The 14,561-nt window shown below is 38.5% G+C and overlaps 1 protein-coding gene across 2 annotated transcripts; it reads right to left on the bottom strand.

The window, feature by feature from the left end:
• Positions 1 to 938: 938 nt before the first annotated feature.
• LOC114755648 (PH, RCC1 and FYVE domains-containing protein 1) lies at positions 939 to 14,273 on the bottom strand. Of its 2 annotated transcripts, none has more exons than XM_028944509.1 (10): positions 14,123 to 14,273; positions 13,710 to 13,954; positions 7,142 to 7,228; positions 6,086 to 6,175; positions 5,871 to 5,957; positions 5,647 to 5,766; positions 3,016 to 5,115; positions 2,557 to 2,703; positions 1,589 to 2,115; positions 939 to 1,302 (listed from the first exon to the last, which is right to left on the bottom strand). In XM_028944509.1, exons 2-10 carry the CDS (start codon positions 13,755 to 13,757, stop codon positions 1,149 to 1,151), a joined length of 3,360 nt encoding a protein of 1,119 aa, XP_028800342.1. In that variant the 5' UTR covers positions 13,758 to 13,954; positions 14,123 to 14,273; the 3' UTR covers positions 939 to 1,148. The 2 variants fall into 2 exon arrangements, with proteins under 2 accessions (XP_028800342.1, XP_028800343.1); XM_028944510.1 differs by having other exon boundaries at positions 13,710 to 13,946.
• Between the last annotated feature and the right edge of the window lie 288 nt (positions 14,274 to 14,561).

The following is a 14,561-nucleotide window of genomic DNA, read 5'->3' as shown; positions in this document are numbered from 1 at the left end:
GTCCTTCGATATCAAGTATTTTACAAATAAATAGTTTTAATAAAATTGAATATTTTACTTTTATTAATTCAGTTAAAAATGATGCTAATAATTATGAACATTAAATACCTTGTATATTTTTATATTGGTCCAACTCTAAATATCATAAATGACCATTTTTCTCACCCACCAAACTTATTTCATGCTAGTAATCCTTATTCCCGTTTATGTTCCCATTATCATTTTTCATTAAAATAGTCCACAAACCACAGGAGCCCCCAACATAAGAGGCAAGTCTCGCCCTCTCCAAGGTCTTTGGTCATTCTTTGCCAGTTTTTTGAAAATGCATCTAGCATCCTAAATTATTTTTTAAGATACATCAAACACCCTAAAATATTTAGTGATATAATTTTTTCTTGATATATGATAAGACTTGGTGCAAATTTACTCCAAAAATTTTTACTTAGAAACACTAAGTATTCAAAAGCTTCTTTCATATTTAATATCACCTTAGAAGTTTTGAAATGTCACCCCGCCATTGTTCGAATTTTAACCAAATATGTTTAGTCAGCAGGTCCATGTGTCACCCACCTCACTTTTTTTAAATTGAGATATAAATTTGCTCCAAAAATTGACTTAAAAACGTTAGGCATTCAGGCTTCAACTTCACCCCAGAAATTTCCAAATCTTAACAATGTCGCTTCGACCGTTATAAGTTTAATTATTAGTTAACTAAGTAAAAAGGAAGAGCTTTAGCATAACTTCTATCAGGAGAACAAAAGGGTCAGAAAGAGGGAATTATAACTAAGCAACGCAAGACAAGAAACAAAAATTAACAATGGTTTAATAGAGGGGAAACAAAAGGTCCAGCAAGAACATTAGAACTGAAGGAAATAATTTCATTTTTAAAAAACGGAACTTGGGGGGGAAAAAAAAAGATTAAAGGTGAGGAAATATTTAGCCAAGATTATCTTGGATATCTTTTATATACACTACATTACAAAAGATAAGCGAATGGCATATGCCCGGATTAAATGGAAGATCATTAATTTAGGATTAAAGAGAAAGGGCAAAAAGAAGGATGCCTGCTTCCTTCACATTGATCCTCGCCTCGCTAAAATCATGCTCTGTAACAAAATGTGTTAGAGAACTACCATCCATGTATTTTCCTAAGATTGGGCAACAGGTGAAGCAACGCCTTCTGCTTTCCGAGTTGCTTGGCCCGAAGATTTGTCAGTGCTGCGAACATTGTATCTTTCATATACCTTCTCACGATTCTCTGACCACCATGTCTCTGCTTGATGCTCTCCAAATCTTCTCCGGCTACAGAAGCATTTACAAATAAAATAAAATTTGTGGGGATGAATTTGAGAAAAAGTAGAGTTCCTAGCTTTTGAAGCAATAGCAACCAGCATGAACTTGAAAAAATATTCATGATGCTAAGTTTGCTTTCCAAAGAAGAAATAGGATTATCTGTGGTAATAAACAGTGGAATTAAAAAGATCATGCATGAACAAATCCTCACCACCCTCACTAAGGACTGACCACTAGAGAAAATACCACATGCAGACCAGAGGAAGATATTCAGAGGATACATAACAATCAGTACCTGAAGCGCACTCGTTTCAGATCTCGTGTTCCATCCTTAAGGGCCATGAGTGTTATATACACACCAGGTTCATACTGTTCAATCCATTCTGCCTCAATTTGATTACTGTTCACAGCCGGCACGCCATCCTTTGATCTCAAGCCACCCTCTCCATCTTGTGAATGTCCTGAATCCCTACTAGCAATGGTATCTGACATATTGTTGCTTGTGGGAGTCATGCCGCCATTTGGCAATTTACCGTCTGAGAGTTCATTGGACCCATTGGAGGTCACAAGCTGCCGATTTTGCTGGTAAGGATTAGTTCCATACGCTCCACATAAATTTCCCTCAAGACTATTTGACAGAGATGATTCAAGTCCTACAGAGGCCAAGCTAGAGGAACTGATCGACTCAGCTCGGCAGTGGCGCTCTCCGTTTGAGTCAGGATAGAGGATGCCATTTACCTCCAAACCATTTGGTAGGTAAGATGGTCTTATGCTCTCAGCATCATTAGCTCCAGGTGGGAGCCTCTCAGCCAGATCTTTGAGCTGAAATCATGTGAAATGGAAGTCACTAGGACACCAATATCATATATAGAGAAAGGAATAATGATTAAGGACAAGGGCAAATTTCCACTTGTTTAAAAAAAAAAAACAAAATAAAACAAAACAAAAACAAACAAAACAAAACAAAAGGTAAGCAGAATAAGTCAGGCCTCTCTTTGCTGCATTTAAGCACTCTATAACCCCAGAACTGAATAACCTGATATGAAGTAACATGATACAAGAACCCAAAACAAAAACCAAAAAAACGAAGAGGGGGTGAATTCTTACCACTCTAAATCCATTGCGATTAAAAATCAAAACCGTTATAACAATTTGTTCTATTGTGTATGGTATTGTGGAATTCAGATTTGATAGGTTTGACATGCATATCTGTTTTATCAAAATGAAAAAACAGGATCTCAATACTGCATGTGACCTCATTACCTGTGCTGTAAGTGACTTTATAACTTCTTTTGCGGCTTTACATTTAGCAGACTCCTCAGCAGCGAGTGCCATAGCTTCCTGAGTTTTCCTTGCTGATCTTTGAAGCTCCAGATCTTGTCGTTCACATCTTTCCCTCAGGCTCTCAACCTAACCAAATTTAGATAAAATTCATCCTGATGTCTGGCAGTCACCGTTCAAATTCCTCCAATAAAGCAAATGTACATTTATGTTCATAACGAGATAAAATTAACTCTTCTGGCCATTTGATAAACTAATGCTAGTAATGCTTCAAAAAGAAAAGACTACTGCTCTGTGGCTCAAAAAAATAGACTACTGCTCATGATTTATGAGGCGCCATCATGAGCTTCAATATATAAGTAACAGATTTGGAGTTGGGAGGTAGAGAAATGGTAAATGCATCTAAAAATACTTGATTTAAAAGGGTGGAATAGGATTTACCTGAGAACGTAGCTTCACCACTTCTTGATTTAAAAGTTCATTTGTCTTCTTTAAACTGTCAGCAATGCCTTTGGAGAAAGAAAGACCAGATGTGGTTGGAATCGGTGTAGCAGAACGAGGGGGGCTTGGCCGTCTAGAGAAAGGGGACACAGATCTGGAACTTACTCCAGATGGTGCAAGAACTGGTCTTGGAGCTGTTTGTCTCAGATCAGCAGCAGTAGACAAGACCACATCCTTCAGTTGCAGCATTGAAGGTGCTTGTAAGGTACGAACTAGGGCAAATGTGTCAGCCTTCTTCCCCTGTTTGGCTGCTTTACTATCTAGCTGCTTTATCAAATCCATATTAGAAGGAACCACCTTGGAGGCTCTTATCTCAGATTTATCTAACCTGTCCTTGTTTTCACCAGACAAACGAGGCATAACATTCTTCCTATTATTACTGCCAGCTTCTGCTACCTTGCTTAGCTTTGCATAACAAGAATCACAAACTCGATATGGCTTGCCAGGATTAGGAGCCAAAGCTGCTCTTAGTGCTTTCCTTGAACTACATGAATGGCAGTGTACGAGTCCACAATTATAACAATTGTGCCTCTTTCGAGTGAATCCAAATGCTTGTCTACAAGCAGAGCACTGAGACTGTTCCGCACCTGATACCCATTTATGAAGGCATATTGCAGCAGAGTAGTTTGAACCACATGCAATATATTTCACATGCCTATCCTTCAAAGCTTCAACCAAAGTTGGTAATTTTCTGTCTTCAATATCTCCATGACCCAACCTCCCGTTTGCACCCTTTCCCCATGTATAAACTTCATTTTTAGATGTTAAAACTGCAACATGATATGCACCACATGCAATTTCTTCAACAGATTCTCCAGCAAGCTTGTCTTCAACCAAGCAAGGCACCTTTCCATCAGACTGGGGATTCCCAAGCTGACCATAAACAGTGCTACCCATTGTAAAAACATGTCCAGATGTCGTCAAGCCAACAGTCAAGCTGTGTCCACAAGCAATTTTATAAAAATTGTAGTCAATAAGAGATGGCACACAAGTTGGCTTCAGCCGGGCTTCCTTGTCCCCATGTCCAAGGCGATTTTTGTCTCCATCACCCCAAGTAAACAATTTACCTGATGATACACTAGCACTGGATTGTGTGACTATAACTTCTACCACAGCTGCAGTATGCCACACACCACATGCAACAGCTATTGTCCTCAGCCCAGATAAGGATTCTACTTCTCTAGGATAAGAAAAATTTTCCCTATCTCCATGGCCCAAGACACCAAAAGTTCCATCACCAAATGTAAAAAGCTGACCGCTTGAAGTTACCAAGGCTGTGTGCCATGGACCACAAGAGACTAAAGAAACCTGAAGTCCCTCCAGTGGACCCGCAATTCTCTTTGGTATCCAATGACTAATATCAGTGCCATGACCAAGAAGACCGGCATTGTGAGTACCATCACCCCAGGTATATAATTCCCCAGCCATTGTAACAGCACAAGTATGGAACTCCCCACAGGCAACAAAATCAACAGTTGTAGAAGCCAATGCTTCAACTAAATGGGGTTGAAGCACATTCTTCTCAACACCATGGCCAAGGCGTCCTCCAGATTCTTCACCCCATGTAAAAATTTCACCTTGCCTTGTGACTAGAGCAGCATGTTTAACACCACATGCTATATGATGTACATCTAAAACTACATTGGACTCCAATGGTCTAGGTAGAAACACATCCGCCCTTGAGCTAAAATAGTTGGCATTTCTATCAGCACCAATTTTCACAATGTTCTCACAGATTACCTCTCCCCATATGTACACATCCCCAAGAGCATCACAATCATCTGGTGCTGACCCATGACTAGATGTACTTGGGGCACTTGAAACACTAACACGAAAAGCATCTGAACCAGATCCTTTCACTTGCATATTCGTTGGATCAGATGGCGCATGTGACCTTTCAGACTTAGAAGTATTCTCAGGACCAAAGGACTTCGGAGGAGAATTTGAATTAAGACTCAGAGAAACTTCAGGAGAGCTAATACATTGGGAAGCACCAATTGAACTTCCACTTGGCCGATTTGAAGTCAATTCTCTGTTATCCTGCAAGTAATTCAGCAAGAAAATGTTACACTAGGCTGACTGCATATTATCTCATGGAAGCTACATAGGCCGCTTGATGACACCAATAGCAACACATGAAATTCAATGAACTTTTAGAACAAGAAGTCAATCTGCATCATTTACACAATAAAAAACATCACAATAGAAACGCTATAGCAGTGTAATCAAGCACTCAATACCTGAGATGTGGTCAAATAAGTGAATGAGAAAGTGAGTAGCAGTCAATTTTCAGAAAAAACAGCATTATAGATCCTTTCACAACAAGAGCTGCTACTCTAAGAAATAAAAGCAATAATCTCACTTCAAAAAGATCTATGGATCCTCATCCACAGCACCAGCTAGGCAGAAAATTCTCTATCTGGATTTGTCCCAAACAGTGTTTATAGGAGAAATGCTAAAATCCTCCACTACTCAAGACTACAATCAATTATCCCTCCCGCTCCATAGATATTACAATTTGAAACATATCAGGTTAAGAAAATAACTATAAAGACAAGTAGGCATCTTTACATCAAGGCAGAGGCCTCCATCACTCCATCCATCAATTTTCGACCGGCCGCCTTGACCTGAAGAGAGCAATGATTTGAGGCCAGCAATCCAAACTTCTGCCTCAGCCTTATCCTTGCAAATCTTCAAAACAACAAGACAAATCAATATAGCAACACCCTAAATAAAGGAAGCAGAACCAAAATGATGAGATATTTATGCATATAAATTCAAAACACATCACCAACCAGGTCAAGGGATCGCTTTCCGTTGTTGTAAATAAGTGAAAAAGACAGATAATCCTTCTCAGGACGCAGAAAACGTTGGAAAACAGCCTGCCATAGGATTGAAGTAAACAAAGAACATAAGAGTCATCAAAGTATACATGCAAATCAGCTTGTTTAGATCAAGCTATGAAACAATGAAGCATTTGCATTATGCAATAGATGTGTAGAGATCTAACAGTTCTTTGTCCAGGAATAATTCTCGAGACAGAAGATAGCTTCAGGCGTCTTTCTCCGCCACTTGATATCCAAACTAAAGATGATTCATCCTGTACTTCCAAAATATTTTAATAAGGACAAAAAAATGAACTTATAAAAGTGAAAAAGACAATGACCTATAAATATATGACAATAAGTTCATGATCTACCGCCATGGGAGAAAGGTAAGATGCACGCTCGTTAGAATAAATTAATAAAATATATAAAGCATTGATCAGAATATATAACACATGCTCAGCAGTAGAGCTATAATATCACTATCAATGCGTAATCAAAGTGGGGAAATAACTTCCATTCAGTAAATCTGACCTAGATCAATAATGATGATGATGAGATTGTGTTTCTTTCATTTGATCTTGTAAACAGTAATAATTATTCTTTATCCTTGAAAATCACTAAATATGGTACCAAAAGCCAAGGTAATCCATAATCAATGAAGCCAGTACTTGGCAAAGTGACCAAACGAACAGTCATCAATAATCCTGAGATGATGTAGATAATATAACGTAACTACTCATTCCCAGCCATGGAATTTGAGAAGAAAAAGCAATCAAAGTCTACCACTATGGTGCAATTATACACCCAGAAAAATTGATATGTCAAGATCAACAGAGTCCTAATTTTAGTCTAGAGCTGTAAGGTACATGGGGAATATGAGGAAAATGAAACTGAACCAAGGTGTAGTCATCCAATTCCCATACAAAGAAAAAGGAATGAAAATGGGCATGAACAGAAAAGGAGCAGAGCATTAAGCCCAAAACTTACTTGAATAGTCTGAAACAAATTATTCAATCACCATATTGCACATTGCTCCTCATACCTTCTCCCAACAAAGACAAATAAATAAACAGATAATGCTTCCAAAGCTCTCTCTCTCACAAAAAAAGCACAAAACTATAGGAAATGAACAAAAGACAAGTATTTCAGAGATGGCATGTAAAACCAGAAATTATGTCAACAAAAATTACACATATCATTAGTTATATATTCGAAAGTCAAAATGAAGCCAAACTTACACTAGAGAGCCGAAATGGACAAAACTTGGGCTTTCCCTTGCGACCATATTTAAGCAACCGAGCACCCTTTTTCAAAGCCACCAATGCCTGCAGAAATTAAAATTAAAAATCACAAAATAGGAATGATCATAGAGGTAAAAGAAAATATAAAATATGAAATTCAACACATAAGCGAATTGAATGATGAATAATATGACCTAAGCCATCTGATAACAGGAAATATTATAAAGTTTCATATGGAGAGGGGAAGGCTTTACAAAGTGAAGATTACTTGAAAAGTAACCAACTTTTTAAGTCCTCTGATAGGAACCAGCAGCCTTTATTGTTGTACTCTGGGAAGAAAAGTAGGAATCAGAGGTAGTTTTATGACTAGTAATCTTTCATATCTTAAATGGTAGTTATATACAGTTATTATTATGTCTTTTGTTATTATCCAGACTTGTAGGAAGTTATCTGTCAGTTATTTTCGGTTATGAGGCTTGCTATAAGAGCCTAGTATGTAAGAATTTCCCTCATGAATGAAGTATGATCCAGTAAACACTCTTTCCCTATCTCTTTCCCTAGAACTTCAGATTCCGGTTCTAGTTCCCCTTCTTTCCTTTCCCTCTTTTTCTAAATTCTCTCATTTCCCTTAACCGGTACCTAACAATTTGGCATCAGAGCCTTTTGATCTGGGTTGTGGTGACAATATGGTTAATACCCATAAGGAGAATGATTCTACCATTCCTCCTCTTCTTCCAACTCCAACACCAGAAGATTCTCCTGAAACACCCTCACACGAACCACAAGATCCTACTTTGCAGCATCAAGTTTCCCAACAATTGTCTATAATTGTTGCTAAACTTAATCAGATGGATGTTGAGATTTCTGAATTAAGGAAACAAAAAGTGCCTGAGGATATAGCAGCAAAGTTCACACATCTTGAGAGAACATTCCAAGTAGAGAATGATGATTTTGAAGTTGAGACCCCTTGGTGGAGCAAGAATCCAAATAGGAGACCCCATACTAATGTAGAGTTTCCCAAGTATGATGGTGGGGACCCTAGAGGCTGAATATTTCAGGTATTATCAAACACCTGAAGATATTAAAGTTGAAGTGGCAGCAATGAACTTAGAAGGGGATGCTCTTGATTTGTTTACGTGGGTCTCTTCTAGACAGACAATTAATTACTGGGAGGAATTAATTCAAGTCCTTCAGGAGCATTTTGGTCTTGCCGAATTTCAAAATCCTGATGTATATCTTTGTAGCATTAAACAGATGGGTACTGTTCATGATTATCGACAGGAGTTTATTCGCAAAGCATCACGGGTACGGGGTTGGCCTGAACACTGTTTACTTGCAATGTTTATTAATGGTTTAAAGGAGGAATTGCAATCTGATGTTAAAATCCAGAAACCAAGAATGGTTTACAAGGCCTCTAGTTTGGCTCTTGAATTTGAGACAAAATTATCATCGCAGAATTCTAACCATCCTAGTTAGCATTCAAATTGGACACGTGGATATGAAAATAAAAATAATTTTATTCAGAGGCCCCTATCCAGCACCACTTCCTCCACTTCTACGCCAGTTATTTCACATAGTGGGGTGCAAAAGCCAACTGCTATGGCAGTTACCACTACCCCACTCAATTTAGACATGGAGAAGCAGTTACGCAAGGACAAGGGACTTTGTTTTAAATGTGGGGAGAAATTTTCTCCAGGTCACAGATGCAAAACATCCTCTTTCAAACTGATGGAAATTACTGAAGACATGGAAGAAAATGCTACTGAGCAAGAAGAGGCGAATAATTCTAGTGAAGCTTCTATTGCAGAGATTTCTATTCATGCTATTCTAGGTGGAACAACTACCACTACCATGAAGCTTTGTGGTACTATTCTATCCAAGCCTGTCCTTATCTTAGTTGACAGTGGTTCTACCCACAACTTCATCTCTTCTCAACGAGCGGCAGAATTGAAGATTCCCGTAGAACCTGTTCCACCTTTTGGTGTGCAAATTGGAAATAGAAACATCATCATGTGCAAATCTGTTTGTAAGCAACTAGAAGTTCAAGTCCAAAGCCTCACCATCCGTGAAGAATTTTTTCCTTTCACTCTCGAGACTATTGACATGGTTCTGGGAATAAAATGGCTGGCCTCCCTCAACACTGTAGAAGCTAATTGGCAGAAAATGCATATGGGTTTCTGGATGGATGGAAAGAAGTATAAATTACAAGGGAATCTTCCTCATACAGTGTCTGTGGCAACTATGAATAGTATGTCAGGTGAAAATCCTGATCAATGGAATTACCAGCATCTACAGCAGCTTTTGCATCGATATTCCAGGGTTTTTGAGGAACCCAAATCTCTTCCTCCTACTCGTGATCACTGCCATGCAATCCCACTTATCCCTGGTGCTATACCACCCAACATTCGTCCTCATAGGTACCCGCATTGTCAGAAGGATGAAATAGAAAAGCAAGTGACAGATTTGTTAAGCAAAGGATTTATTCAACCTAGTATGAGTCCTTTTGCTAGTCCTACGCTTTTGGTGCCTAAAAAGAATTCTATTTGGCGGTTCTGTGTGGATTACAGGGAATTAAATTATAGGGAATTAAACAAAATTACAGTACCAGATAAGCATCCTATACCTAATATTGATGAGTTGATTGATAAATTGCATGGAGCTACTTATTTTTCTATAATAGACTTGCGTTCTGGTTATCATCAAATAAGAATTCTTGACAATGATGTTCCTAAGACTGCATTTAGGACTCATTCTGGATATTATGAGTTTATTGTGATGCCTTTTGGTCTCTCTAATGCCCCTTCTACATTTCAAGCCATCATGAATGATTTGTTCAGGCCTTTTCTCAGAAAATTTTTGCTAGTATTTTTTGATGACATTGTGGTATATAGTGGCAGTTTTGAGCAACACATGGCTCATTTGAGAATTGTTTTCCACACTCTACAATAGCAAGAGTTCTTTGCTAATCCTAAGAAGTGTAATTTCACTCAATCTGAAATTGCATTTTTGGGACATGTCATATCTCAAGCAGGAGTTGCTATTGATGCTGAAAAGATTGCTGTAGTAGTCAATTGGCCTCTACCAGACAATATTTCAGAATTGAGAGGGTTTCTGGGCATAACAGGATATTACAGGCGCTTTGTGAGACACTATGGACAAATTGCTAAACCACTCACAGATATGACTAAGCGTGATGCCTTCCACTGACTGATTCCTCTAAACAAGCCTTCGAGAATTTGAAGCAAGCTTTGACAAGTGTTCCTGTTTTGTCATTGCCTGACTTTACAAAGATGTTTATAGTGGAATGTGATGCCTCTTCAACTGGGTTAGGAGCTGTTCTGTAGCAAAATGGCCACCCAATTGCTTACTATAGCAAAGGGCTTTCTCCAACTAAGCACCATAAATCTGCATACTACAGGGAATTGCTTGCATTAGTTTCAACTTTGGAGAAGTGGAAGCATTATTTAACAAGGTAGAAGTTTGAAGCCCATTCGGACCATTTTTCTCTTAAATATCTATTGGAGCAACGTTTGTCTACACCTTATCAACAACGCCTTATTTTGAAATTGCTCCCTTTTGACTTCAAAATAATGCATAAAACAGGTTCATCAAATCAGGGAGTAAATGCACTTTCCCGTTGTCCCCATTCAGCAAATTTCTTTGCTATTTCCATTCCACATGCCACTGACTTTGATACACTCCATGAACTTGCTACAGAACCAGTACACTGCCACAATTGTTCACTCTTTGCAGCATGATTCCAAATCTGTCCCTCATTTTTCTCTAGTAGATGGCAAGTTGTTTTATAAGAATCGAGTGGTCATACCTGCCCCATCTGAATTGAGTGCCAAATTAATCTCTGAAGCTCATTCCTCACCTACTGGAGGTCATGGTGGTCATGTCAAAACTCTAAGAAGGCTTCAACAATACTACTTTTGGAAAAACATGAAGGAAGAGGTTAGAAAATTTGTGCAGAATTGTTTATCTTGCCAGCAGAATAAGTACCTCCCCCAAGCTCCTGGTGGTCTTTTACAGCCTTTAGAATTTCCTAAACAAATTTGGGAGGGGATTTCCTTAGACTTCATCACTAGTTTACCAAAATCTAATGGTTGGGAAGCTATCCTAGTGGTGGTTGATTGCCTCAGCAAATATGCTCATTTCATTGGCTTGCCAAGATCATATACAGCAAAAGTTGTAGCCCATGCATGTCTTCTGCAAAGACGTTGTTAAACTACATGGATTTCCATCTTCAATTGGGTCAGATAGAGACACCATCTTTCTGAGTTCCTTTTGGCAAGAATTATTTCGGTTGAGTGGCACTAAATTGAGGATGAGTACTTCCTATCATCCCCAAAGTGATGGGCAGACTGAAGTGGTGAATAGGTGTCTGAAAACCTACTTGAGGTGCTTTTCTACTGATCATCCTAAGACCTGGAGCAACTACTTGCATTGGGCTGAGTTTTCCTACAACACAGGGTTCCATTCTGCTTCCAGGCATTCACCTTTTAAGTTGGTTTATGGCCGTGACCCACCTACTCTCTTACCTTTTCTCAAAGGTGATACTCGGTTGGTTGAGCTTGAGGACTATTTTGAGGAGAGGGATGCCGTTGTTACAACTCTTAAAGATAATTTGGTTGTGGCTCAAACAAGGATGAAAATGCTTGCTGATTCTAAGCGCAGAGAAGTGGAATTCCAGCCTGGAGATATGATCTATCTGAAACTACAGCCTTACAGGCAACTTTCATTAACCAGAAGCAAATTTCAAAAACTCTCCCCTCGTTATTGTGGACCATATGCTATTGTGAGGAGAATTGGAGCTGTGGCATATGAATTAGACCTACCACCAGGGTCTAAAATGCATCCCATTTTTCATGTTTCCCTACTCAAACCGGCCTATGGACAACCTACTCAGTCTTCTATTCTGCCCCTGTTGATGAATGATGAATGGGACTTCAAATTGGAACCAGAACAGGTACTACAAAGTAGGCTCACGATGAAGGAAGGGAAAGAAATTGTTGAGCTCCTCATCAAGTGGAAAAATCATCCTATAGAGGAGGCTAGCTGGGAGACATATGATGCCGTGGCAGTACAATTCCCTACTTTCAGCCTTGAGGACAAGGCTGTTTTCCAGGGAGGGAGTATTGATAGGAACCAGCAGCCTTTATTGTAGTACTCTAGGAAGAAAAGTAGGAATCAGAGGTAGTTTTATGACTAGTAATCTTTCATATCTTAAATGGTAGTTATATACAGTTATTATTATGTCTTTTGTTATTATCCAGACTTGTAGGAAGTTATCTGTCAATTATTTTCGGTTATGAGGCTTGCTATAAGAGCCTAGTATGTAAGAATTTCCCTTATGAATGAAGTATTATCCAGTAAACACTCTTTCCCTATCTCTTTCCCTAGAACTTCAGATTCTGGTTCTAGTTCCCCTTCTTTCCTTTCCCTCTTTTTCTAAATTCTCTCATTTCCCTTAACTAGTACCTAACATCCTCCCTTCTCAGTCTTCCATTTTACCAATTGCAACAATACTGAAGGCCTTACCCTTTCTTATTAGATATGAAGCTAGGAGGCTTCTGAAAGGTAGCCTTCTTTGCACATAATAGATGCTGGAACCTCAATTATATGTTATGTAACGCTTCAAACAACACTCACACTATAATTTTTCTTTTCACCAAGTTCTTATCATATCATGCGTCCATATCAGTATTTTTTGCTTCCTAGTGATCTATCTATGTCTCTATTATGACTAGAAGCCCTACACTCACATTTTGTTCAAATTCTTAAGTCAAATATAATTAGAACTTAGATTTTGCAACGCCAGGATGACACAACCTGCCATCAGCTTATTTCACCACATGAAGAATAATTCTGTAGGCTCACAATTCAAACCAGATCAAAAAAGGCTCAATCATTTAAGTTACTACAATCTATTCTTCTGAATGAAAGCTTTAATTTTGATTGAAGATGTTAGAAATAAATACAACGTAAGGTTGAATAATTTATTCTAAACAACACAAGAAAAGCTACAAGGTGCTGCACAATTTGCATTCTATCATCAGAATAAAGCATCGGTCGGCATACAGAAAGCCAGTGAAAGAGTTCATATTAGAATCAATTTACCAGTACCACCCCTCAGTGCATTTCATTCATGTAATAAAAAATTTTATCCCATGTATAAGCATTAAATCATGTTATCTACCTGATCAAAAACTTCAATTCATAGATAGAACTATCAAATTATTTACCAAATACAAAATAGACCAAATAAATGTATTTCTCATTATATTTTGGCCTCTATATTTCATTTTCCCATTTCATGGTCTTTCAGGAAGAGTCCAAATAAACACCAAATATCCGAAGCTGTCCAAATAATAAAATGCACAGTTGCACTCTTAATCATAAAACTCTTAGCCATCAAAGATGCCAAGAAGAAGAAACCTAATTCCCGTATCCTGTGAGAAAATTCGGAAATAAAAACCAAAACAAAGCAGCAAAATCAAAGCATGACTAACGCAAGCACAAGTTGTTTCGCACTAAATTTGTAGCACAAAGACCAAGGAACCTGTTCGATATCACGGTCGGCATTCCCATGCTTAGCAAGATCTGCCATTCCATGTGAGAAATTGACGAAAACGCCACCACCCTCTGCGATCGCTGGCCGGAGCTCCGGTCATCATAAACAACTCCAACCTCTTCCGTACACAACCATCCACTTCCACGCCCAATCCCAACCTCTCCCTCTCTCTTAAGCAAACCAACTTCCTTCTTCTCGCTCTTGAACACAGAAAGCCCAGCAGATCTGCTCTTCTTCAAAGAATCAAAAATCCCAGCAACTTCATTGACAATTCCCAGTCAAAGAAATAACTTCTTCAACTCATGGACTGACTTGGACCAGAGAAGGGTTTTCCAAAAAAAATATATATATATTGAAAAGGAAAAAACAAAGAAAGAGAAAAGCAAACCAGGTATCCAGACCTAGAAAAAGTGAGCTCGCCAAGAGGTAGAGACGGCGCACAGCGATTGCAGTAGAGAATTGCCCGGAACAAATGTGGGCTCCGGCGTCGCCGACCGAGTTCCGGCAGAGGAGGGAGAAAAACTCCGAAAGAGAGAATCGAAGACTGTAAAAGTATTATCAGTCAAAGACGGGGAAAGAGGCAAAATTAAAATCTTATGAATAAATACGGAAAAGCACAAACGCGACCTGAGAGAAGGATACGTTCAAAGCCTAAAAACATTTATTTTTTCAAATGTTCATAAAAAAAATTCACTCGATATCATAAATTTATCAATTTTTTTATACAAAAAAATTTAGGTAAGTTGGTTCCTAGAGCTCACCAAGATTAGAGTATGCCTCAAAACTTAGAGAGTAAACTTACAACTTTATGGGTTATAAACCGACTCCTTACTAACAGGA

The sequence above is a fragment of the Neltuma alba genome, unplaced genomic scaffold (assembly GCF_004799145.2).
Source record: "Neltuma alba isolate B1F8T4 unplaced genomic scaffold, ASM479914v2 tig00010300_pilon, whole genome shotgun sequence".
In the NCBI taxonomy this organism is placed as follows: domain Eukaryota; kingdom Viridiplantae; phylum Streptophyta; class Magnoliopsida; order Fabales; family Fabaceae; genus Neltuma; species Neltuma alba.
This window is presented reverse-complemented; position numbering and strand designations above follow the sequence as displayed.